Source organism: Heloderma suspectum, chromosome 2, assembly GCF_057233095.1.
Source record: "Heloderma suspectum isolate Gila_16-S chromosome 2, 16-S_ref, whole genome shotgun sequence".
NCBI classification, from domain to species: Eukaryota; Metazoa; Chordata; class Lepidosauria; order Squamata; family Helodermatidae; genus Heloderma; species Heloderma suspectum.
The window spans coordinates 357565745-357591681 of NC_139459.1; the positions used below are offsets into that span (position 1 = coordinate 357565745).

Sequence of the window (25937 nt, forward strand, 5' to 3'; positions counted from 1 at the left end):
CTAAGAGTGCAGGGGGTGGGGAAGAGGATTGCAACCCTGTCTCTCCCTGACTTGGTCCCCCAAAAATCACATACACACACACACACACACACACCAATACTGCTCTTTGCATTGGGAAGAAGTTCCCACTGGTGTCAATGAGAGTGTAGTTCTTAGAGTAAAGTACAGAGATTTCTATTGCCCTTTTAGTACATGATGCAGGAATGTGATACGTTTTCATGGACTAGAGAATGAAAATCTGATAGCGTCTATTTCTGTTCCAGTCTAGATGGTATGAGGTACTGGTACCTCCTGCCCTTCCTGTTTGCCATTCATGAGATCAACCAGAATCCGCGGCTCTTGCCCAATGTCACCCTGGGCTACAACATCTATGAGAACTATGTCAGTGGAAGAATGACTTACGAGGCCATGGCAGACCTGCTCTCTGTCGGGCAGCAGCATGTTCCAAACTTCAGCTGTGGGAGACAGAATAACCTGCTAGCGGTTCTTCAAGGGGCCGACTCTGAACTCTCCCAGCAGATTTCAAACATGCTTGACATCTTCAAAATCCCACAGGTATGAACAGGGAGGGATGCTGAGACTAATTCCATTTTGCAGTGTCTTCAGAGAAACCCAGTAGGTGGCAAAGGGGTAGACAGGTTGATCCACTTTAAATTAATAAATGAGCCCCAGAAGTTATGCTCTCTCTGCAACTCGATGATACTCATTTTAACTTTTCAGTAGCCAGTCTCAGCAGGATTTAAAATTCAGGTGACCATCATATCTACTATTGTGGGCAAGAATCCCTTAGAAGAAATGGAGTAGCACTCATAGTCAACAAAAGGGTGGGAAAAGCAGTACTGGGGTACAATCTTAAAAATGATAGAATGATCTCAGTACGAATCCAAGGCAAACCATTCAACATCACAGTAATTCAAGTCTATGCCCCAACCACTGATGCCGTAGAAGCTGAGGTTGATCGGTTCTATGAAGACCTACAACACCTTCTAGAACTAACACCAAAAAAAGATGTCCTCTTCATCATAGGGGATTGGAATGCTAAAGTAGGAAGTCAAGAAATCACCGGGATAACAGGCAGGCATGGCCTTGGTGTACAAAATGAAGCAGGACAAAAGCTAATAGAGTTTTGCCAAGAGAACATGCTGATCATAGCAAACACTCTTTTCCAACAGCACAAGAGGCGACTCTACACATGGACGTCACCAGATGGTCAATATCGAAATCAGATTGATTATGTCCTTTGCAGCCAAAGATGGAGAAGCTCCATACAGTCAGTCAAAACAAGACCTGGAGCTGACTGTGGCTCAGATCATGAGCTGCTTCTTGCAAAATTTCGGCTTAAATTGAAGAACGTCGGGAAAACCACTAAACCGTTCAGGTATGACCTAAATCATATCCCTGATGAATATACAGTGGAGGTGAGGAATAGATTTCAGGGATTAGACCTGATAGACAGAGTGCCTGAGGAACTATGGACGGAGGTCCGTAACATTGTTCAGGAGGCAGCACCGAAATCCATCCCAAAGAAAAAGACATGCAAGAAAGCCAAGTGGCTGTCTGATGAGGCTTTACAAGTAGCTCACGAAAGAAGGGAAGCGAAAAGCAAGGGAGAAAGGGGAAGATATACCCAACTGAATGCAGAGTTCCAGAGAATAGCAAGGAGAGAGAAGAAGGCCTTCTTAAATGAACAATGCAAAGAAATCGAGGAAAACAACAGAATGGGAAAGACTAGAGATCTCTTCAAGAAAATTGGAGATCTCAAGGGAACGTTTTGTGCAAAGACGGGCATGATAAAGGACAAAGAAGGCAGGGACCTAACAGAAGCAGATGAGATTAAGAAGAGGTGGCAAGAATACACAGAAGAACTATACAGGAAAGATCTGAATGTCCCTGATAGCCATGATAGTGCGGTCACTGAACTTGAGCCGGACATCCTCGAGAGTGAAGTCAAGTGGGCCTTAGGAAGCATTAGTAACAACAAAGCTAGCGGAGATGACAGTATTCCAGCTGAGCTATTTAAAATCCTAAAACATGATGCTGTTAAAGTGCTGCATTCAATATGCCAACAAATCTGGAACACTCAACAGTGGCCACAAGACTGGAAAAGGTCAGTTTACATTCCAATTCCAAAGAAGGGCAACGCCAAAGAGTGTTCAAACTACCGCACCATTGCGCTCATTTCACATGCCAGCAAGGTGATGCTCAAAATCCTACAAGCTAGGCTTCAGCAGTATGTGAACCGAGAACTACCGGAAGTACAAGCTGGATTTAGAAGAGGCAGAGGAACTAGAGATCAAATCGCCAACATTCGCTGCATCATGGAGAAAGCAAGAGAATTCCAGAAAAACGTCTATTTCTGCTTCATTGACTACGCTAAAGCCTTTGATTGTGTGGATCACAACAAACTGTGGCAAATTCTGAAAGTGATGGGAGTAACAGACCACCTTACCTGTCTCCTGAGAAACCTGTACGAGGGTCAAGAAGCAACAGTAAGAACCAGACATGGAACAACCGATTGGTTCAAAATTGGGAAAGGAGTACGACAAGGCTGCATATTGTCACCCTGCTTATTTAACTTATATGCAGAGTACATCATGAGAAATGCTGGGTTGGATGAATCAGAGGTCGGAATTAAGATAGCTGGGAGAATTATCAACAACCTCCGATATGCAGACGATACCACCCTAATGGCAGAAAGCGAAGAGGATCTCAAGAGCCTCTTGTTGAGGGTGAAAGAGGAGAGTGCAAAAGCTGGTTTGAAACTCAACATTAAAAAAACGAAGATCATGGCATCTGGCCCCATCACTTCCTGGCATATAGAAGGGGAAGAAATGGAAGCAGTGACAGATTTTACTTTCTTGGGCTCCAAGATCACCGCAGACGGTGACTGTAGCCATGAAATTAAAAGACGCTTGCTCCTTGGGAGGAAAGCTATGGCCAACCTAGACAGCATAGTAAGAAGCAGAGACATCACCTTGCCGACAAAGGTCCACATAATCAAAGCTATGGTTTTCCCAGTAGTAATGTATGGCTGTGAGAGCTGGACTATAAGGAAGGCTGAGCGCCGAAGAATTGATGCTTTCGAACTGTGGTGCTGGAGAAGACTCTTCCGAGTCCCCTGGACTGCAAGGAGGTCAAATCAGTCCATCCTAAAGGAAATCAACCCTGAGTGCTCATTGGAAGGACAGATACTGAAGCTGAAGCTCCAATATTTTGGCCACCTAATGCGAAGAGAAAACTCCCTGGAAAAGACCCTGATGCTGGGAAAGACTGAAGGCAAAAGGAGAAGGGGACGGCAGAGGATGAGATGGCTAGATAGCATCACGGATGCAATGAATATGAACTTGAGCACACTCCGGGAGAGAGCACAGGACAGGAAGGCCTGGCGTGCTATGGTCCATGGGGTCACGAAGAGTCGGACACGACTGAACGACTGAACAACAACAACAATTGAGAAGGAGCCATTTCACCTTTTGTGTCTGTGTTTGGAGACTGCGTGAATGATCGTTGTACTGGAATTAAGAAACACTAGTTAATCTGCTTGGTTCCTCGGCATGTGCCACCTTCATCCGCACAACATTTTGGCCTCATTACAGCCCTGTGAGGCAGGTTAGGCTAACAGTCTATGAGTCACTTTTGAGAGAGGGAGGGTTTTTTTGTTTTCTGCTTTTTGCTTTAAACTGCTATTTCTCCCTCAAACTTTCACCACTCTTCCTGAAATTTTCGGAGTATGAAAATTTCATACTCTTCTTTCTGGCACCTGTACCAATACTTCTTTCTGGCACCTGTGCCGTTCAGCAAGATTGAAACTGTTTCAATTCTGTGAAGGCTAGAATGACACACCCGATCACCTCTTTTAAGGATCGAATGCTCATTTTACTGAATACCTTAACTATGGCCAACACAGCAGTGGTGTCTATGATCTAACCACTGTACAAGGAGTCCCTCCCTCTCTTATCAAGGTTTGTTTGGTGTGCTGCTTGGTGGTCCGGGGCAGAAGGTTGAATCTGCTGGGAAATCAAAGAGTAAAGAGAGTCCTCCTCATGCGTCAGAATGTCAGCAGAACTGGGGAGGGGGGTCCCCACCAGCCCACCTTTCTCAACAGATTCAGCTCCCTCACCAACCCAGTAAACAGCATCATCGTCTCTTTCTCCTTCTCAGCCACAAATAATATGAAGAAAACAACAGTTCTCCCCTCCTCTCCACATTCTAACTCAGCTGTGATCAGGGAGGAGGGCAGAGAGAGAGAGAGAGATTGCTACTGAGCATGCCCATGCTTAGGGTTAATCCCACTGACTATCATTACATGTAGAAAAGTTTATTTTAAAGACTGAATGAAATGGAACTTTGAGAAAAATACTTTCCCACAAACTCCAGTACAAGAAAAATGGAAAGCCTTCATTGTTTCTGGTTAAAACGTTGTGGTCCCTTCAGGAACTGACTACAAAATGGTCACCCGTCTTTTTTTCGACACCACTTTTGACAGACGGATAGGTGGGTTGTGTGTGTGTGTGTGCACGTGCATGCGTGTGTCGTGTGTGTTTTGCTTTTTTGCTTTAAACTGCTCTTTCCCCCACAACATTTTCAGAGCATGCACAATGAACATTTCTTTCTGGCATCTGAAAATTTCAGAAAGATTAATCAAAATATTTTGATTTAATAAAGATTAGAAAGACCCACCCACCCTGATCATCACTGAACAGGGCGGAAAGCTCCATTTACTGATGGGCATTAACATTACCATCTGTATGCCCTGGCCGTGGGCTGCTAAGGTTTGGAGGTGCCAAACCTTAATGGATAATGATAAGATAATGATAAGCCAGACCCAGGTTTGCTTACAAGGAGACTTATTGAGTACTTACAGCACATCAGATCCAATGGTTGGATCAGACAGCTTCTCTGAACCTAGAGCCATGGGGTAAAATGGGTTTTATACCATACCTGTCAGCCGTGAGGCAGCATGACAGCAGCAAGCGTTAATTAGTGTTCATCTGCAACTTTCCCAGCATAGACTAACAGTGCTTGGTCAGAAGGAAAACCATCAGAACTTTCTCAGCATAGCCACCTGTAACTTGGCATAACTATAGCCTCACTTCTCAGGCACATCCTAGGCTCTGATAAGATACTAGCCTTCATTAGCACGGAATGTGCTGAGGCCACGCTATCAACCTTTGACTCATCTCACATGCTCAGAGGCCCACTAGCAAGGAAATTGCACTTATAATGAACTTAAAGAGAGCACTATGGATCTCTAGGCCCCTCTAAAACTATAGATTACTTGGTTACAGGCCTGGGGCCAATACATTCCACCCTCAGATGATCAGAGGATGATACCAGTCTGCGCATCACAATCTCTTTTTACCCAGAGGGCCGGATCTTCTTTGCCCTGTCGTTTGATCATCAGGGGATTGATAACTACTGTATATTTTAAAATATGACAGCCATATGAGCAAGCACACAAAGCTATAAAACTACATATGATAGTCACAGTTACTGCAACCACTTGCTTCCACCACTACCCCCCACCACAACCCCTGATTCCTTGAAACTAATCCGAAATCAGTTTGAAGAGGGAGTCCTCCTCCAGGTGATGTATCTTCTCATTTTGCACATGCAAAGCTCTTCTACCATGATTTATCACACTGCTTGTCAGGAATGTACACGCAGCATTCCTGCTGCAACATGGCACCAATACTGTCTTGGGCCACTGCAAAATCGCAGTTCTCATGCTTGTCAACTCTGTTCCAATGGCTTCTAGTGCCTCAGCGGTGGTATTCAATGCCATGTCCACTGCTCTTCTAAAGATATTCACTTTGTACATTATGGTAGCCACTCCACCCCCAAGGAATAAACTCTAAGCATAATCAGCCGCACTGAATGTCTCATTGCCATCTCACCTTCCAGGCCCTGCAATCACCTGCTGCAGGGCTCTTAACAGCAAGGGAACAACAACTGAACTTTTCAATGCTTCTCAAACAAGGTCTAAGGAAACTGAGGCTTGCGTGAGGGGAAAACTCTTGGGGCTATCAATCACTAGACAGGCTAGCCAGGGATTCACAACATGACACACACACCCTTCTTCTCCCTCAACCTGGCACACAAAAACAACAAGCCTGAAACTCAGGTCGCTGCAGGGCGATGAGGGTCGCCTTATACTTGCATTCTTTACGCAGCCATCAATCTTCTTTGGGAGGCGGCAGGGTGATTTGCAGGACTTGAAAGTAAAGCTTCACAGTTTGTTTGTATTTGTAAGTCCTGGGTATGAAACAAGACACAATGACATAAAGGGCAACCAAATCTTTGCTTTGTCAGGGGCGACAAATAACTCAGGTCAGCTTTTTTCTGCTGGGGTCTCAAACAGGAAAACAGTCTCAGTTTGCACTTGTAACATAATTTACAGCATCAGCCAGCCAGGCCTGGGGCCAATACACCATCACTGCTGTCCTGGTAATAATCTGTCTCAGAATTAAATTACCTTACAACCACTTCCCTTTTGTAATATGGACGAACAATCTTATGGCATCTGAATTAATTATGGTGTTTACCTTTGTGGACAAGGCTCCACTTTTTGGTAATATTAACCCTTTTCCCCCAGTTTATACACCGAATGTGAAATTCCCCTCCCTCCCTCACTTTCCCTCTTGGAACAGGGAGTCGCTGTTGACCTCTGCTGGGGAGAGAGGAAAACACTGAGGTGCTCCCACAGCTCCTGAACCAACCCCGATTTGGCACTTCAGAACACAGCCTGATTCTGCTTGGACCAATTCGAAGTCTGTTTGCTTTGACGTGGTACCGAATGAGAGGCAAGTTACAGAAATCTGACATTTTGTGCTCCCATTGACTATCATGGGAAATTTTTAAAGATGGCTATAATGGATGAAACAGTGAGAGGGGCCCCTCTTCTAGCAACCCTTAGCATCCATGTCCTTTTGTGTGTGTGGCATGATGGTAAGACTGAATTACACGGGCGTTCAAGTTTCTTATTCTAGATTTGGCACTGCACGATGATGAATAGGTAAAACGTTCTTTGGCCACAACAATGAGATTTCCACCAGCAGGCATACCGCATGATATTTGCTGTTGCTTTGGCATCTGCCTGGCTGGGATAGAATTGGTTCAGGGTACAAAGGAAAAATATTCCTTCTCTGCCTCATGGACATTTTCACCAGCATGTGTGCTGAAGGACCTATCTGTGGTTGCTTTTAAACTTGAGATGCACGGTGGGAAACAGCAGGGCAGGGGGGGGGGATCTCCACTGTGTGGTTTTAGTTCACTCCCCACTTTGCTGCGGTTTTTACTGGAGTCAAATCTGCTCCGTCTGGGGACACACAGGGCTTGAAAGCTTGGATTATCCCAAAGCAAGCCTGGGGCTCTCAGCAAGTCACATGGCAATTTACTGTGAATTGTTTGGATGACAACTGGGTGGAGCCTCATCCATGTCATCACCTAGAGAGTCTGTTCCCTCCCACCCACCCTTTCCCACTCTCGCCTTCTTCCACCCTTTCTCTGGCCACTGTGTGTTATAGCCTGCCTCCACAGCCTATCCCCGATTCCTCCCAATTTTGTTGTTATTACTGTCCCTCTGAAACAGCACTAGCACAAAAACAGGTATAGCTACTCCTGTTCAAATGCACTATTTTGTGATAGTGCAGTAATGCTACAGGGGTATAGCTACACCCACTCAGTGCACGACATGGTAGAAACAATGGGGAAACACCCCCTGACAGGGATGAGTGAGGTCATGGCCAGGTAAAAGACACACCCCTGGGCAGGGCTATCATGGTTGGTGCATACTGCAACAGAAGCAAACACAACCTGAATTAAGGAGAACTATCAGACTAAAAGTAGTCTCAGAAAAACCGTTTTTTCTGCACAAACCTCTGGGGTGGCTGCGGGATGGCCATGACATCATGTGCCCTGAACAACCTCCCAACGCAGCAAACTCGCAGTAAATCGCTCATGGAGACACCCACCAGGTTGGGCGGTATGGTGCTGCAGATAAAAAGTGGCAGAAAGTGGAAGGATAAAGCATTCTCTGCCAGCACACTGCCAAGATGCACAGGCCTTGGTGCCTCTTAAAAATCTATGACATGGGTGCATTCAGCATCTTTGACATTTCTCATTGCTGGAAAAATCATGGATCAGAGTGGTGCTGGGAAAGGCAGCTGCAAGCACCACACTCCACATCACTAACAGCAAGACGACTCTCAGCCCAGCATCTCCCGCTGTTTCACCATCCCGCCGGGTTCTGATGTGAGCAACAAACAGACACAGTGTCCAACGAATTAAGTTAAACTATTTATTTGAATATAAAACAGTATAGACCTAGAGCCTCTTTCCTACAATCAGCCATCTTAACAGTAGCAGCTGACAGAGCTTTTTCTCTCCCTCTGTCATAGTACTAGAACCTGAGGTCATCCCATGAAGCAGATTGCTGGGAGATTCAGGACAGATAAACAGAAGGGCTTCTTCACACAGTGCCCAGTCAAACGATGGCATTTGCACCCTCACGATGTAGGGAGTGCTACCAACTTGGATGGCTTTGGAAGGGGGTTAGAGAAATTCCTGGAGGAGAAGTCCATCAATGGCTACTAGGCTGGAGGGCCATGTGCTACCTCCAGGACCAGAGGCAGTGAGCCCATACACACCAGTTGATGTTGGGAGGGTGCTGTTGCACCTGTCCCCTGCTTGGGGTTTCCTGGTCAACAGCTGGTTGGTCACCGTGTGAACAGTCTGCTGGAGTAGATGGACCCTTGGTCTGATCCAGCATGGCTCTTCTGATGTGCGTAACAATAGGTGGTTCATTTTCCCATGCTGCCTTGAAGGTCCAGATGCCCTCTCCTAAAAATATAGATTTTTCATTCACTGGAGTCTGTTCCATGCACTTTACTACAGGTCCTTACAAGTCTTCACGCTTGCACCATACTGATACAATAGCCATGCAGTATTTCCAACTTGGGGAATCATTGTGAAACACACGCACTCACACACACACACACATACACACACACACACACACACACTCAACCACCATTAGCTGGGTATGTTGTGGAAATGAATAGATATGTGCCTTCAAGTTCAGAAAGCCTTACTTCTGAGTAAACCCGCAGAAGATTCCACCATACCCTCTCCCTCCGTCCTCTCCACCAGTGGTCAATCAATGAGTGAGAGCGATTCTCTCAGTCTTCAGATTCACACACAAGTGCACCGGAATTCCTCTCAAAACACTGGTGCACAGGCAGCATTCTAGCCTCAGAGTGAAACGGAGCATGCCCAACATAACTTTGCCAGCCATTGCTGCCATAGGCTTCCATGGGGCAGAAAAAATTTTAATGCCTTTTGATCCGCTGCTCAGAACTTCACAAAACCAATGAAAGGCACACCCCCTTGACAAGCCAGAATAACATACATCCGTAGTTTTCACCAGAATGTGAAGGAAATATATGATAGGCCGAGCTGCAGTTTGGAGTAAAAAGGACGGATGTGTCAATTTTCAGCACTTTTTCACTTACTGCACCTGTGACCGTTTTTATCATCACACAGAAACACACGTGCCAGTAACTTTTTCTTGTTTCTTGAGAGGATTAGGTGGCATTTGCAGGGATAGTTGCCTCTTCTGAGGGGAGCAAACCTGCCAATTTCCAGAAGAACATGAGAAGAGCCATGTTGAATCAGTCCGAAGTCCTATCTTGTCCAGAATTCTCTTTGCACAGTGGCCAACCAGTTGGCTGTGGGAAGGCCAAAAGCAGGACATGTGAGCAGTAGGACCCTCCCAATCATGCTCCCCAGCAAATGGTATACAGAGACATGAGGCCTCAGTTTTGGAGGGAATAAGTAGTCACTGATAGCCTTATCCTCCATGAATTTGCCTAATCTCTTTTAAAAGCCATCAATGTTATTGGTCATCACTACATCTTGTAGTAGTGACTTCTGTAGCTTAACTATGCCATCTGTGAAAGTGCTTCCTTCTGTCAGTCCTGAATAATGCACAATTCAGCTTAATGGGATTACCCAGGGTCTAGTATTACGGGCAGGTTAACATGCATCTGGGTTCTTGATCTTAAAAGCAAGACTAAAAATCAGTCTCTTTCTCTTCTTACTAGGTCAGCTACGGGGTTGTTAGTCAGGTTCCTAAGGAGAGACACAAGTTTCCTTTCTTTTACCGGATGGTCCCAAAGCAAGAACCTCCTTACCTGGGGATTGTCAAGCTGCTCCTGCATTTCAGATGGACATGGATCGGTCTCATTGCTCCAGACAATGACAATGGAGAACGATTCATGAGCACCTTTCCACCTGTGGTCACAAAGAACAGTATTTGCATTGCTTTCTCAGAAAGCATCCCAGCAGCGTTGAATTTGGGAACACTAAGGAAGAACCTAATTTCGGACCTACTGGACATTACAGTCAATGTAGTTGTTTGTCCATCAGACTCTCAAATCTTGTTAACTCTAGGAGCAATGTTGCATGTAGCTGAACTTCTCAAAAAATCAGCTGTGGGGAAAGTTTGGATTGCAACAGCTCTGCAAGACCTCAGTGTGAGATTGTTTTACAAAATGGTTGATCTCCAGCACTCCCAAGTTTCTTTGTCCTTCATAATCCACACAAACAGAAGGACACAATATGACAATTTGGACACCCTTTTCTTTGCAATGCAGCAGTTTGGGGAAAGAGCATTTCATTGTTCCTATTCCAAGCATGTGTTGTCTGTGAAAGTCTGGAAAAGATGTACAGAAAAAGAGAATTGGGAAAACCTGCCCCAGCATGTGACTGAAAAGATCTTGTCTCAAGATGCCTACAGTATCTACAACTCCATCCAGGCTCTAGCACAGACCTTAAATGCTGCACACTCATCCCAATCGCATCGGATGGTGGGTGGAGACAGGCTGGCACTTCAAAGGATGCAATCATGGCAGGTATTTCTCCTCCTTCACATATATTGTTTATTGATTACTTTATGTATTACTAGCATTTTTATTCAGCCTTATCCTCTAAACGGCCATCAAGATGGTGAGCAATGATTTGAAACAACAAAAACATGCAACCATTTTAAAGAAAACCATTAAACACATTAAACATAAGAACTAAATATTTCTAAATGCTTAATTTGACAGATGCATATTAAAACCATTTCTAAAGATCAAAACAGTGGGGACCAAGTCCGACCAACCGTAGTTCTTCAGAGTGATCATCCATAGTTTGGGAGCAATTCATAACACCTATATACTGCTAAATATAATAAGGTCCCTAAGAGGTTCAGTACAGGAGAAAACCTTTTCAAGTATGCCTGACAAATGGGCCTTTCCATGTAATGGAACCCCTAAAAGGCCTTCTCCTGCTGATCTTAATAGCCAAACGGGTTTCCAGTGAGACTGGCAATCCCTTAGACAGCCAGGTCCTCAGCCATGTAGGGCTTTAAATCTGGATCTTGGAGAAATCCGCAATGGATTCAAGTGAGTTTGGATTTCTGTGAATCTCACCTGCAGCTTCTACAGTGGACCAGCCTTTTCTTAGTCCTGCAGATTCCATGGGCTTGCAAGCCAGTGTTTGACTTTGGGGGTGGATTTGTGGCAAATACACAGTAATGTTCAGGGGCAGTGGTGCAAGTCCTCATTGCCCAAATGCACATTTGCACAGGAACGAAATTCTCATACATCCCTCAAAATTATCCAGTTCCATCCAGGAGTGGATGACGGAACAAAAAGTGCTTGACAATCCACAAAGCACTTGACAATCCACAGAAGGAACAGGTTTTTTAAAAATCAAGACATGCCAACTATAAAGGTTAAAGCCATCACTTTGAACTGTGCCTGGATAGCAACTGGAAACCAGTGCAGGTCTTTCAGGACAGCTGGAATAGGGTCCTGATAGTGTGCAATGGTAATTTATTTATGTATTTATTTGATTTGCACCCTACATTTCTTCCAAGAAAATGGAACTCAAGGCAGCTTACAGGCACAATTCAAATGGATTAAAACAATACAATACAATAAAAACACAACTATTACAGATTTTTTTAAAAAAAAAAACTTTAATTCTTTAAAAAAAAAACAGCACCCAATCCCACAGGCTTACTTACAGGCCCGAGGCCTTCTTGAATAAAGTGGACTTTTCCTGCCAGCAGAAGTCCAGCAGAGAAGGAGAGAAGCTAGCCTCCCTTGGGTGGGAGTTCCACAGCCTGGAAGCAGCCACTGAAAAGGCCCTGCCTTGGGTCACCATCAAACGCCCCTCTGAAGGCAGTGATCTCGAAAGAAGAGCCTATCCAGAGGATCTTAAGAACTGGGCACACTTGTATGGGAGAAGGTGGTCTTTTAGGTAGTGTTTTCACAAGCTGTATAGGGCTTTATGAGATGGCTAGATAGCATCACTGATGCAATGAATATGGACTTGAGCACGCTCCGGGAGAGAGCGCAGGACAGGAAGGCCTGGCGTGCTATGGTCCATGGGGTCACGAAGAGTTGGACACGACTGAATGACTGAACAACAACATAGGGCTTTATAGGTCATAACCAGCACTTTGAATTCTGCCCAGAAACAGACTGGTAGCCATTGAAGCTGTTGTAAAAGGGAGTCACATGCTCCTTGTAACTGGCCCCAGTCAACAGTCTGGCTACAGCATTCTGGATCAGCTGAAGTTTCTGAACAGTTTTCCAAGGTAGTCCCACACAGTGACACTAGTCCAAGTGGTATATAACTAAGGCAAGCGTGACTGTGGCCAGATCAGAAATTTCTAAGAATGGACACAGTTGCCACACTAGCCTCAGCTACACAAATGCACTCCTGGCCACTGCAGAGACCTGGGCATCCCAGTTCAAGTCCAAGAGCACACCCCAACTGTGAACCTGAGTCTCCCAGGGAACTACAACCCCATCCAACACAGCTTGAATCCCTATTCCCTGATCTGCCTTTCAACTGACCAAAAGCACCTCTGTCTGGATTAATTTCCATTTGTTTGCCCTCATCCAGGCCATTCTGAACATCAAGCACAGATTTAGAATCAGAACAGCATCTTTGGATTTAGATGGAAAGGAGAGATCGTGTTTCATCAGCGTACTGGTTAGCAGCCTGCGTGCCATATTATACACTAGTTGATTTTTCTAGACACTCTTCAGCCCCATGTAGCCCCAGCGTGATGCAACCCAGGCATGGATAACTGCTGCCACATCAACTGCTGCTGCAAGAAAGTTTGCAGCTGGTGCACCAAGCATAATCAGGAACATCCACTGCTTGCCACTGCTACCCCCACCTGAGCATCCAGGGACAGCATAGGATCAAGGAGCACTCCTAGGTTACAGATCGGATCCTTCAGGGCAAGCACAACCCTTTCCAAAACAGGTTGAATCCCAGTCCCTGAATCAGGCTTTCTAATGACCAACAACACCTTTGTCTTTTGTGGATTAAACCTCAGGTTGTTCACTCTCATCCAGCCCATTTTCAAACCCAGGGAATGTTCAAGGGTTTTGACTGCTTCCTTTGTGTTAGATGACAAAGAGCAATAGAAATGGGTGTCATCAACATGTTCGTGGCGTCTTGCTCCAAAGCTCTGAATGTTCTCCCAGTGTTTCATGTACATATTAACCAGCATGGGAGACAAGATAGAACTCTGTGGGACACCACAGGTGAATGGCAGTAGAGAAGAACATTAATCCCCGAGCACCTCCTTCTGGACACAGTCCAACAGAAAGGATCAGAATTTCTGAAAATAAACACTTCAAGGCCCATCCGTGGAAGGCATTCCAGAAGGTTACCATTGTTGATGGTATCAAAGGTCCCCAAGTGGTCAAAGGGAACTAATAGGGTCATGCTCTGCGCATCCAGTTCTGAATGTAGGTCATCAAATCCCCAATGATAGCCTGATTGAATTGAAATAGCTCCAGAAAATCCATTTCATCCAGATAGGGATGTACGAAAGCCTTACCTGGCTTCGTGCTAGGCAATCCACGGTGGGGTAGAGGCACTCCGTCCCTCCCCCCCGGAATCCTCCCCAGCCGGCTCTGCTCCATGGCGGCTCCAGCCGCAGCCGGAGTTCTGGCTCCATCGTAGCGGCTGCCATTTGCGTCCTTGCAGTAAGCCGTGATAGGCTATGTAAGTATTTACATAGCATATCACAGCAAAAGGCAGCCACGCAGATGGCAGCCGCTACGCCATTTGCATGGCTGCCTTTTGAAGTGATAGGCTACGTAAATACTTACGTAGCCTATAACGGCAAAGAGCAGGGGTGCAAATGGCGTAGCGGTTGCCATTTGCACCCCTGCTCTTTGCCGTAATAGGCTACGTAGGTATTTACGTAGCCTATCATGAACAAAGCTAGCCACGCAAATGGTGGCCGCTAAGACGGACACCATTTGCAGCTGCAGAAGCCTGGCAGTGGCCAGGAGACCAGCTGGAGCCGCCGGAGCCGCCGCCAGATAAGCTCTGTCCTGGGGGGATTCCACGGGGTGGCGGGGGGGGAGGCCGCGTTCTGCCACGTATTCCAGGGGGGCAGATTCTAAAGAATCCTGCCTCACTGGAGTCCGTGGCAGAATTCTCTGACATCCCTACATCCAGATACATCTGGAGTTACAAGGCTGCCACATTCTCAATCACCTTAGCCGAGAATGGTATATTTGAGACTGGGCTATAGTAAGAAGGCTCACTTGGATCAATAGAAGCTTTCTTTAATAAAGGTCTCAGTAATTCCTCTTTTAAGCAGGAGGGAACCATGCCCCCCAACTAAGAGGTGTTAATCACTTCCCTTAGTCATGGCATGAGTCCCACCTTGGTTGATTTAATAAGTTAAGAAGGGCAAAGGTCTAATACACAGGTGGCGGCCCTCACTGCTCCAAACACCCTGTCCATATCCCAGAGATCCACAAGCTGAACCGATTCCAAAACAAGTGGACAAGCAGTTGGTGAGGTTACACCACTGTGACCTACCTCAATATTGGAGTCCAAGTCAAGGAGAATCCGAGCAACCTTATCCAAAAAGAATGAAGCAAAGTGTTCACAGCAAGCCACCGATCGACCTTACAGCCCACCTTTCCTCCAAGGAGCTCACGCAGGGTCCTCCTCCGCTTTTTGTCCTCACAACTATCCTGTGAAGTAGCTGACAAGCCCTAGGTCAGAAGTGAGCGTCATGGCTGAGTGGAGAACTGAATCCAGGGCAGGGCAGGGATCACTGGTCTATCAGGTGCCCCCGTCAGTCAGCCCTCCAGTTTTGAGTATTTGTTCTTGAGAAAAGGTGGCCATGGCCAAATTGATTGATTGATTGATTGATTGCATTTATATCCCGCCTTTTTTCCTCTTGCAAGGAACCCAAGGCAGCTTACATTATCCTCCTCCTCTCCAAATGGGGATGCTGTTGGTGTACCACCCACCCTGCTACTCAACAACCTGTAGAACTCTCCATGCAATCAGAGATTCTGCATACACATGAACATGGCATATTCAGGCATAACATGTGAATAAGGTTTATGAGTCTCAAAGAATCACTGAAGATTAGAGCTCCAAAATACTCAGAGCCAAGATCATGTGCAACAGGATTTCCTGTTTCCTAAATCGCCTTGTTTTTCTATGTCATTCTAGTTTCACCCTTTCCTGAGAAACTTCCTGCTTTCCAATACCTCCAGGGATGGAGTTTATTTGGATGAGAATGGGGAACTGGCAGCTGACTTTCATATTGTGAACTGGGTGGTGTTTCCCAACAAGTCCCTAGCTAGAGTGGAAGTTGGGAGGATAGAGACAGCTGCCTTTTCTGAGATCACGTTCACCATTGATGAGAAGGCCATTGTGTGGCCCAAGTTGTTTAACCAGGTGGGGAAGACACTTGTTTCATTTGATGCCCATTAATATCTCTTAACAGGCAATACTATACATGTCACTCTGAAGTATGTCCCATTAAATTCAGTGGGGCTTACTCCCAAGTAAGTGGGCATACAATTGCAGCCTTAAGTGCTATTCATTTATTGGGTGCTGTGCAAAATACTTAAAGGTTGTGATTTCCGTCTTATTACAGTGACAATAGCACACTGAATATGAATTTTAAAAGGTTTAGCATGATTTTAAGGATCCCTCAGAGGCCTGCTGTGATGTTCACTAGGCTACAGATCCACAATCCTTTTGGGATAGAGGTTAGATTTGGAATTTTGCCAAAGTGTTATGAGTGTTGTCACAAAATCGCTGCCAAGAGGGGGTGTGCCCATTCATGAAATGGGTGTCATTGTGGCCATGGTCTGTCACAAAACATGCATTTTACAGAAGGCAAAATATTGAGGCTAAAAGACAAGTAGTCCCACCATCAACCCCAATATTTCAATTGTCCCACAACTCTAAGATTTCTTCAATGCTCAGCCCAACTTCTCCACAGTGGCACATATTCCCCATTGCTCCAACCAACCCAGCGCTTACTAAGAACTGAGAGGGGGGCATTTTTATTTCATTTAGCTTTTTCTGGCAGCTGGGGTGGGGGGCACGCCTCAAGCCACACCCAGGTCTGCAGCCACCATCTTCATTTTCTGGGAATGCTTCTTAGTCCTCAAGAGGCCAAAGGCATTCTGAAAAAAATCTGCAGCTGAACAGCTGGCACGTGGCTTTGTTGTGTGCCCTGGCTGCCAAGTAAACACAAACAAATTATTTAAAATTAAAATTGAAATATAAAGAGTGCTTAGTTGCTTTGCTAGTGCCAAGATAATCCTGAGAGCCTCATCGGTGCAAACAATGGGATAGGAGGCTTAATGAGTGCCAACAGGTTTCTGAAAGCATCGTCGCACCTGTGGACACCCTGATTGCTAGGCCTTTCAGTGGTAAAATGGCTCACATTTGCCTCAAACTAGATACGGGTTAGTCAGCTGATGTGTCCAGAGCACCACCAAGCCTTATTTGGGTAACTAGATTTCAGTTACTGAGGCTTGAGGACAGATGCAAAAGTTTCCTATTGGAAAAATGAGGCCTGTTTGCTTGACCCTTGTCTCCTGGTTTATGACATTGGCTAGATAAGTGATTAATGCCTTCTACTGCGGGTCGATGGGCTAAATCTGGGTCTAGAAGACTGCTTGATGTATCAGCCATTTGCAGATATTTCACTTTTCAACAAGGTGCTTGACTGTAGGGATGCTGGAGGAATCCATTTGGGGGGTGAAGGTCCCTGAGCTTTCACCGGCTCAACACCCCAGACATCTGACATGGTCTGACATCCACCAGCTGGCCTGACTTGGCCCATGCCAAGTCAAGCCAACTGGCAGATTTTCCACCTTTGCATGGCAGCAGGAGCACAGCAGCGGCACTCCCCTTGATGGCCACCTCTCCCCTTGCTCCATCATCACCACTACAGCCTTCAAAAGGGGGTCACAGGGTGATAAAATTAAGTGTGGGTCTAACTAAAGGTTCCCTGTTATGCCCTTTCCAACAGTATAACTACTTTCCACCAATGCAAAGGCAACCTCATAACCAACACCTTTTGCTTCATGCCCTTTGTCTTCATGGACAGACCGTGCCTTTATCTAGATGTACTCAAAGTTGTCAGCCCGGATACACCAAGGCGACTGAGGAAGGAAAGCCGATCTGTTGCTATGCTTGTGTCCCATGTGCAGAAGGAACAATCTCCACTCAGGAAGGTGGGTGACTCCAGAGCAAAGAGTCCATTTAGCGTCCATAGCCTGGAACTTCACAGAGGTTATAGAACCAATAAATCAGTTCAGTTAGAAGCACAGACAGATTTGTAAATCCAGCATTAAGTTCCGTGGCAAAACAGAAACTCCCTCTACCCATATTACAGCATAATTGATGATACAAACAGAAACTGGGAGAAGGACTCCGATTGGGTTCAGGGTTCAGGAATAATTTCTAAGACAAAGTCCCATGAACATGGACGTTGAGGCTAGGGGTGTACGAACCCCACTCATCCGTCCGGTTCAGGGTGTCCGCTTGCGGGGGGAGGCGATCTGTCCTTCCCCCCGGAATCCTCCCCGGCCGGCTCTGCTCCACGGCAACTCCACAGAGCCACCGGCCAGGCCCATCCACAGCCAGACTTCCATCCGCTGCCGGGCTGCGGATGCAAATGGCGTCCAGCGTAGCGGACGCCATTTGCGTCCCTGCTCTTTTCAGTGATAGGCTACGTAAATATTTATGTAGCCTATCACCAAAAAGAGCAGGGACGCAAATGGCGTCGTTTACGCCGGACACCATTTGCATCCGTAGTCTGAGGCAGCGGCCGGGTAAGATCCATCCCGGGAGAATTCTGGGGGGTGGCGGGGGGGAGGAGTCCGTTCCACCACGGACTCCAGGGCGCCGGATTCTTTAGAATCTGGCCTCACTGGAGTCTGTGGCGGATTTCTCCACCATCCCTAGTTGAGGCAGGCCAAAAGATCAAGTCCCAGTATATCCAAGCAAGCAAGATTTCCATTGCTAATAACGCTGCATCTGCAGAGCTCCCTGAGATGTGCAGCAGCTTTTAAACAAATGTGGGGAACCTAGAGCTCTTTGCCAGTCCACCTATCTCTGCAGGCAAGCTTTGTCTGTAAATGTGAATTATGTCTAAACGGGCCTTTCTCTTCCATTCACTTTAGATGCCTTGGTTCCCAAGGAGAGAGGTTAGAAACCCCATGCTCCTCAGCTGACTGTCTGACCTGTTTGTTTCTTACAAAAAGGCTGTCAGCCTCCTAAGCTGTAGCCATGTCATTCAAGCTGTAGTCTTATGTTGGCAAGAAGTGCCCGACTCCTCCGGCCTGCTCCCCACTGAGACGCTAGACAGAGACAGGCTCACCATTCTGGCACTCCAGTACCTGAGAAGCCCCCACATTATAAGTGGTTCTGTGCCTGAGTCTGAATCTTTCCCCAAGGCCACAGAACTAGGGACAGAGGATGGCTTGAGGGGGAAAGGCATGACAACCTGTGAACCTGAAGGGAATATACAGCCAAAACAATTACAAAACCTGAGTAGAACTACCCTCCAGGAATTTCTCTAATAGCTTTCAAAAGATAGAGCTATCACCGCATATTGTGGCAGGGAGTTTTGAAATCTGGCCTCTTCTCATCCCTAATACAAGTTGTTTGTTCATCTTACACTTGTGACATATACGCTCTCACCACCCTAACATGTCTTCTAGGGAATGTAATCAATGGAAGATTATTAGTTATTTAATATGGATTATTGCAGCCTTCCCCACCTAGTGCACTTCAGATATTTTGGACTTCAACTCCCATCAGCCCCCATCAACAACTGCAATGATCAAGAATGGTGGGGGGTGCCAGCCTTTGGAGAATGCTGGCCAGTAAAGATACTGCAGCTGCTCTTGTTCTTTTCAGATGCAGGCCATTGCAACAAGTGTCCAGATGATCAGCATCCAAACAAGGATCAAGACAAATGTCTTCCTAAGCTGATCAACTTCTTGTCCTATAAAGAAACTTTGGGAATCATCCTAGTTCTCTTTGCCCTATTCTTGTCCCTAACTACTGGTCTTCTCTTAGGTATCTTCATTAAATACCGAGAAACTCCAGTGGTCAAAGCCAACAACTGTGACCTCACCTACATGCTCCTCGTTGCCCTCCTGCTTTCCTTCTTGTCCTCCTTCCTATTCATCGGGAGGCCCCAGAAGGCGACCTGCCTTCTCAGACAAACTGCCTTCAGCATCATTTTCTCATTCGCTGTCTCTTCTTTGTTGGCAAAAACTGTCACAGTGGTGGTGGCATTTATGGCCACAAAGCCAGGGAACAGGATGAGGAAATGGCTAGGGAAGAGTTTGGCAAACTCCATTGTCATTTCTTCTTCCAGTATTCAAATGAGCATCTGCATGATCTGGCTGGGAACCTCTCCTCCATTTCCAGATTCTGACATGCATTCCCAGCCTGAGCAAATCACACTGCAATGTAACGAAGGGTCTGTCATCATGTTTTATACTGCCCTTGGCTACATGGGCTTTCTGGCTGCTGTCTGTTTCACAGTGGCTTTCCTAGCCAGGAAGCTGCCTGGGGCCTTCAATGAAGCTAAGTTGATCACCTTCAGCATGTTGGTGTTTTGCAGTGTGTGGGTGTCTTTTGTCCCAACCTATCTGAGCACCAAAGGGAAATACATGGTAGCTGTGCAGGTCTTCTCTATCTTGGCTTCCTGTTTAGGATTGTTGGGTTGCATCTTTCTCCCCAAATGCTACATTATCATATTGAGGCCAGACTTGAATAAAAAAGAGCATCTAATGATGAAACTTAAGGATGGCATCTGATTTGCTAGTACATCTTTTTTTCTACAGTAGAAAATAATAAAACCAATGTACCTGCCTGGAAGCAAACTTCTTTTGTATGCCATTCTAAGCAATCTCTTTTCTCTCCATGTAAATCAGAACAATAACTAGATAATGATGAATGAATGATGAATGAAACTGGAATGGTCTAGGCCATTTTAAAAAAAGATTCACTTTACTCACTTTATTGCAACCTGAATGTGAAGTAGAATCCGAGGTAGTATTAAGGATGTGCTTCGAAGATTCAGTTCAGATCCCACTTTGGTGTCTCAGAAAGCTTCAGCTGGTGTCCAAGCTTCAGCTTGGATGAAAAGCCTCCTCATCCTTAAGAAAACCCAAAGCTTTGTATGTCCCCATTTACTCAACTAACTGTTACTATTTGCTTACTTTTTGGCAAAAATGTTCAGGTACAGTCTGACGTATTTGTACTCCTTTGGTCAAACTTAAAATGCAAAATGTACTACTGTTAGATAAAAAGTTCTTGCTTCTGGTTGAAAGAAAGGATGCCAGACAGGCAGCAGTGGATCCAACACTATTTTATTGAACGTTTTGCAAAACGGGTGCAGAGCAGTCAGCAGTCTGGACCCCGAGCTAAGCAAGCATAAGTCTTTTTATACCCCCTCCCCTTTACATTTTTTGTTAGCCACATGTCAACTGACTGACCCATTAGCTGACTCCTTAGAGCACGACTGTGTCAACATGTTTATTTCTGATTATGCTTATGTGACTGTCTCACCAGACTTCCCCTTTTTAACAGATGTACACTGCCACTGGACATGTGTCCGGTGGGCTCAATAATTATGACTAATAGCTCAAAGGTCTAGCAAAGAGCTGACAGCCAAAGAATAAGAGGACAGTCTTTTTCTAACAATTCCCTCCTTTAAGTCTTTACTCATGTCTTAAAGCGTTTTAAAACGGGGTTTCTCTATCAGCACAATAAAGCAAGAGCATTTGTTTTGACAGAGCAGTTTCAATTAACTGCTGGGATTTATAAACAAGAGGCGATTGTGGCTTTTGGATGGTTTCTTCGCCTGTGTCCCTGGCAGCTTCCGGTGGGGTGCCAGGGAGCAAAGGACCGTTGCCTGTGTCCTCCTGTTCTTTCCAAGTGACAGAAGGAAGCGAGGGTCGCCTAAATGGCTTTATCCGGCTGCAATGTGTCCATTTGCTAGAACCCACAAGCTTTATACACGAGTGGCTGGTTGGTCCCACCAAATAAGGCCCCTCCCACCCTTCCTTTAAAGCTTTTTTTATTCTACTTTTTCAGCAACACCTCGTCTTTTGTCTGGAAGAGATGGATAGGTGCATCTAACGGCAATCTCTGGATCGGAACGGAATAAGCTTGTAGCTGTGAAAGAACAGACTGTAGAGAAGTCAACTGATCTCTTAGCATCTGATTACCTATCTCCCACTTGACTTCCTCCCTCCTTCTGCAGTGTACCCGAGGCGGGAACCTAAACATTAGCTCAAAGGGGGACAGCTTTATGTCTTTTCTTGGCATTTTTCGAAGCTTTGTCAAAGCTATTGGCAGAGCCTCTACCCAAGTGAGTCTTATCCCTTGCTGGAGCTTGGTTAGAGTCTCCTTGGGACTCCGATTGGTTCTTTCAACCTGCCTACTCGCCTCGGGTCTCTAAGGGCAGTGCGAGTGCCACTCTACCCCCAGAGCTCGTGCCAACCCTTGCGTAACAGCTGAGGTAATGTGAGCCCTGGTCGGACTCTACAACCTCAGGCAGGGAGAACCGGGGCACCACCTCCTGTAACAACTTAGCAACTACAGTTTTTGCTTGACAGTTTCTGCATGGAAACGCCTCTACCCACCCTGTCATTTGACACACTATTACAAGCAAGTATCTGCAACCCCTACACGGTGGCATTTCAGCAAAATCAATCTGCACCCTCTGGAAGGGATAATGCGCCCATGGTCGCCCTCCCCTTGGTGGAGGGGGTGCCCTGGGGGAATTAATTTTCTGGCAAACCTCACATGTTGCTGCTAATTGATGGGCGCGTACAGTTAGGCCAGGAGAGACGAACAGCCTCCTGCAATAGTCAATCATGGCTGATGCCCCAGGGTGTCCAAGAGAGTGATGCACTTGTTCCAGGATAGCTCCCTGCAGGGTCTGCGGTAGGAGCAGCCTCCCATCTGTCATCTGGATCCATCCGTCGCCGCGGGGACTTACTCTGTGTTCTTGCGCCATCTGTAACTCGGAAGGGGAGTATGTGGGGGCTCCTCTCTTCTGGGTAAGACGAGAAATGTCTCTTGGATTCTTTCTTTGGCTGCTCTCTTTGCGGCCTCATTTGCCCTTAAGCAACTCGGCCAGCCTCTTGGCACGACATCAAGGACCTTGGAGTAATATCCCACCGGCCTCCAGGAGGGGCCCTTTCGCTGGCAAAGTACTCTCGAGGCTACGCCTTTATTTTTATGCACATAGAGTCTAAATGGTCGACTGGGATTTGGTATGGCTAGGGCAGGTGGCGACACAAGGGCAGCTTTGAGACTGAGGAAAGACTTATTTATCTTTTTAGTCCATTTCCATTTATCTAATTTATCTTTTTGCAGTGCCTCATACAGCAGTCGCGCCGTCTCCCCATCTATGTAGACAAGAGGGTGGGCAGCTGGCTGGGGTTGAGGCACATGGAGATCTACCCAGGAGGAGATTTTATATCCCACAGAGTTGCGTCAGGGCAGGGCCCCTAGAGGTCTTTATCACCAATGCCCTCAAAGGTGTAGTTGGCCCCAATGTCAGCAGAAGAGCTGGAACGGCTAATGGCACGCAGACTGATGGAGCCCAACTTGCTTGAGACTGTTGCAATAGACTCCCTGCTTGCATCAGGAGAATCCAAAAGAGGGGGAGCCTTTACTGCTTGCTGGCTGCCTGGCTGCTGCAGGGCTCTATTGACTCGCCTGCGGAACATCTTGCGGATGCTGCCTCTTGATTTTTATTTTTTTTTTCTCATCATCAGTTCATCCACCATAGACTGCAAGCAGATGCTCAGCATTATGGCCTGCAGGCTGGTGATTGTGACCCACTGTAGGCAGTCTTTATTTATCAGGTACTTAAAGGCAAGTTCTAGCTTCACCTCTGACTTGCCAGCGGTAGGGCCTGATGTCTTGTTGTGCACGGGGACCGAGGAAGTGACCCACCAGCAGCGCATTCGGGTCACCTTGAAACTTCCCTCCTTGATCTGGTCATTGGGCAGCTTGACCTGGAAGTTCAGCTTACTATTCTCAGCCCCCACAATGATGTGGCAGCCCTTTTCGGGGAAGTCTGTGATGCAGGAGTCAAATTTGAGATAGCTGTAATACTTGAGGGTCTGTGCCAAGCGGATGAACTCCTTCTTGGAGACCTTATCTTGTAGGGACTTCAGCTGACGGTGTTGCCAACTTGGCACGAGAGGCCCTTCCGACCCCGGCCCAAACTAGGGGATTGACTCTGTTTTCTATTAAGCACCAGTCCTCGTCTGCCACTGGGGCGGGCTCCTCTGCGACCTTTGAAAGGGCCATTTGATAGTTACTGCTCTGTTGCTTGGGGAGCTGTACTTCTATCCTTCCGTCAGAAGTGAAAGCAATCTCAATTTGGAGCTTAGTCAATAAGTCCCTTCTTAACAATGCCACCGGACAGGAGGGGGTACAGACAAATGCATGTGCTAGGTGTGTTTTCCCAACCTTGGTGAGCAAGGGATGAGAAAGGGGCACTCGGGTTGCCCTTCCCTCGACCCCCATTATGGTGGTAGATCCCCCACTTCCCGTTGGTGGTTGGCTAAGGGGGGAGGATGGACAGGGCAGCCCCTGTATCTACAAGGGCATCGTAGGAGCAGCCCCCAACTTTAATTTTGACTATGGGGTCCCGTCTTGCCTCAGAGACGGCTCAGAGGGGGCTGGGCCCCGGTCTGTCTTAGTCTCTTTCTTGTTCATGCAAAATCCTTTCTGCCCCCCCCCTCCACACCCTCCTCTCTCTCTTTTTGCTTCAAGGCTTCACAGTCACGCTTCCAGTGCCTAATTTTCTTACAGAAGGCACACTGGTCTCTTCTCAGGGAGGACCCCTTCCTCCCTCCTTTTCCTCTCTTCTTAGCTCCTCCTTTGTTGGGTCCGAGAACCGCAGCAAGGAGCTTCGCTTGCCTCTTGTCTTTCATAAACTTTCTGAGCTCTACTAAAACACTTAGGTCAGCCACCAATCTTCTCTCAACTTTCTGCAACTTCTTTTTGATGTCTTGGCAACTATTTCCCACAAACTGAGTCATGAGAATCTTTAAATTATTTGGGTCCTTCAAGTCAATATCAGTATACTTGGTGAAGGCTTCCCTTAGCCTTTGGAGGAACACGGCAGGAGGTTTGTTTTTGTCTTGTTTTAAAGTCAGGACTTTTTGCAAATTGGGGGCCCCCTGCGCGGCTTGCTTCATGCCCGCTAAAACGAACCGAAAATACTCAGCATGTAGCTGTCTCTGTGCCGCCATGGCTACCCCCCAATCGGGCCGTCCTGTGGGCAGAGCTGCTGCTGTCTCATCCTCAGTTGCCTGGGGGTGTTCCTCTTTAAACCTGGCCCATGCCCTCGCAAGGATGGTTGGTTTCTTATTGACCATCACAGGAGGGGCCAGAGACATGCATTTGACAACCCATGGAGCGGGCAGGTCGCCCATGAATCGATATAGGGGAACTGGTCTCAACTTCCCCTCTGTGTTACTATTATACGCACAGCAGATACCAGGGTTGGGTCAAAAGACCCCTCGGGTGGCCATTTGGGTTCTACTACCGGCCATTCCCGGGCACAAAGAAGGACAAGGCGATCCTTTGTAATCTTAGTTCTATAATCTTGCTTAAAATGTGACCAGTTGCGCAAACAACACTCCAAGGGCATATGGGACTCTCCTGTAGGCCTGGATTGGGACCCGCCCATGACGGTGGGGATTTCAATCAACAATTCTCACGCTTCGCCCTCCTCTGACCCAGCCCGTCTCCGGGGTAGGGAAATGCAGATCGGGGCTCCTCACTCGCTTCGCCCGTAGGCGTCTCACACAATCACAAACACACCACCGTCCCGTGTTTATCCCCTAATGTAAGCTGTTTCACTTACCCCAAAAGCCTCTTCTGTCCCGCCCGCAGCTGCGTCCAGCTGCTTTATTGATCCACTGCCAGTGCCTAAAAGGAGTGATCACGTCTCCCTCTTCCTCTGGCGTTGGTCCCCAAGCGCTTTCGCCGCCGCCGTCGTGAGGAGAAGGCAGTGTAAACAACCGCCTGTGGCCACTTCTCCTCCGCGGCCCCTCGGTTCAGCGCAAAGGTGACGTGCCCCGAAGCAGGATCCGAGTCACGGCACCAAATTGTTAGATAAATTGTTAGGTAACAAATTGTTAGGTCCTCCTGGACCGCCTGGAGGGGTTGGGCATTGGAGACACTGTATTGCGGTGGTTCCGGTCCTTCCTCTCCGGCAGGTACCAGAGGGTAGCACTGGGAGAGGAGGTTTTGGACCCGTGGCCACTTACTTGTGGGGTGCCACAGGGTTCCATCCTCTCCCCGATGCTATTTAACATCTATGTGAAGCCACTGGGGGCTATCATCAGGAGGTTTGGGGTGCAGTGTCATCAATATGCGGATGACACGCAGCTCTACCTCTCGTTTAAATCTTCACCAAGGTTGGCCGTAGAATCCCTGTCCAAATGTCTGGAGACGGTGAGTGGCTGGATGGGGAGGAATAAGCTGAAGCTGAACCCTGACAAGACCGAGGTACTTTTGGTGGGAGA

General features: G+C 46.9%; 1 protein-coding gene across 1 annotated transcript; it reads left to right on the forward strand.

The window, feature by feature from the left end:
• The first annotated feature begins 408 nt into the window (after positions 1-408).
• LOC146355542 (vomeronasal type-2 receptor 26-like) lies at positions 409-20189 on the forward strand. Its single transcript, XM_084829936.1, has 3 exons — positions 409-555; positions 18621-18864; positions 19180-20189. The coding sequence occupies exons 1-3, from the start codon at positions 409-411 to the stop codon at positions 20187-20189; spliced, it is 1401 nt and encodes a 466-aa protein (XP_084686062.1).
• Positions 20190-25937: the final 5748 nt, after the last annotated feature.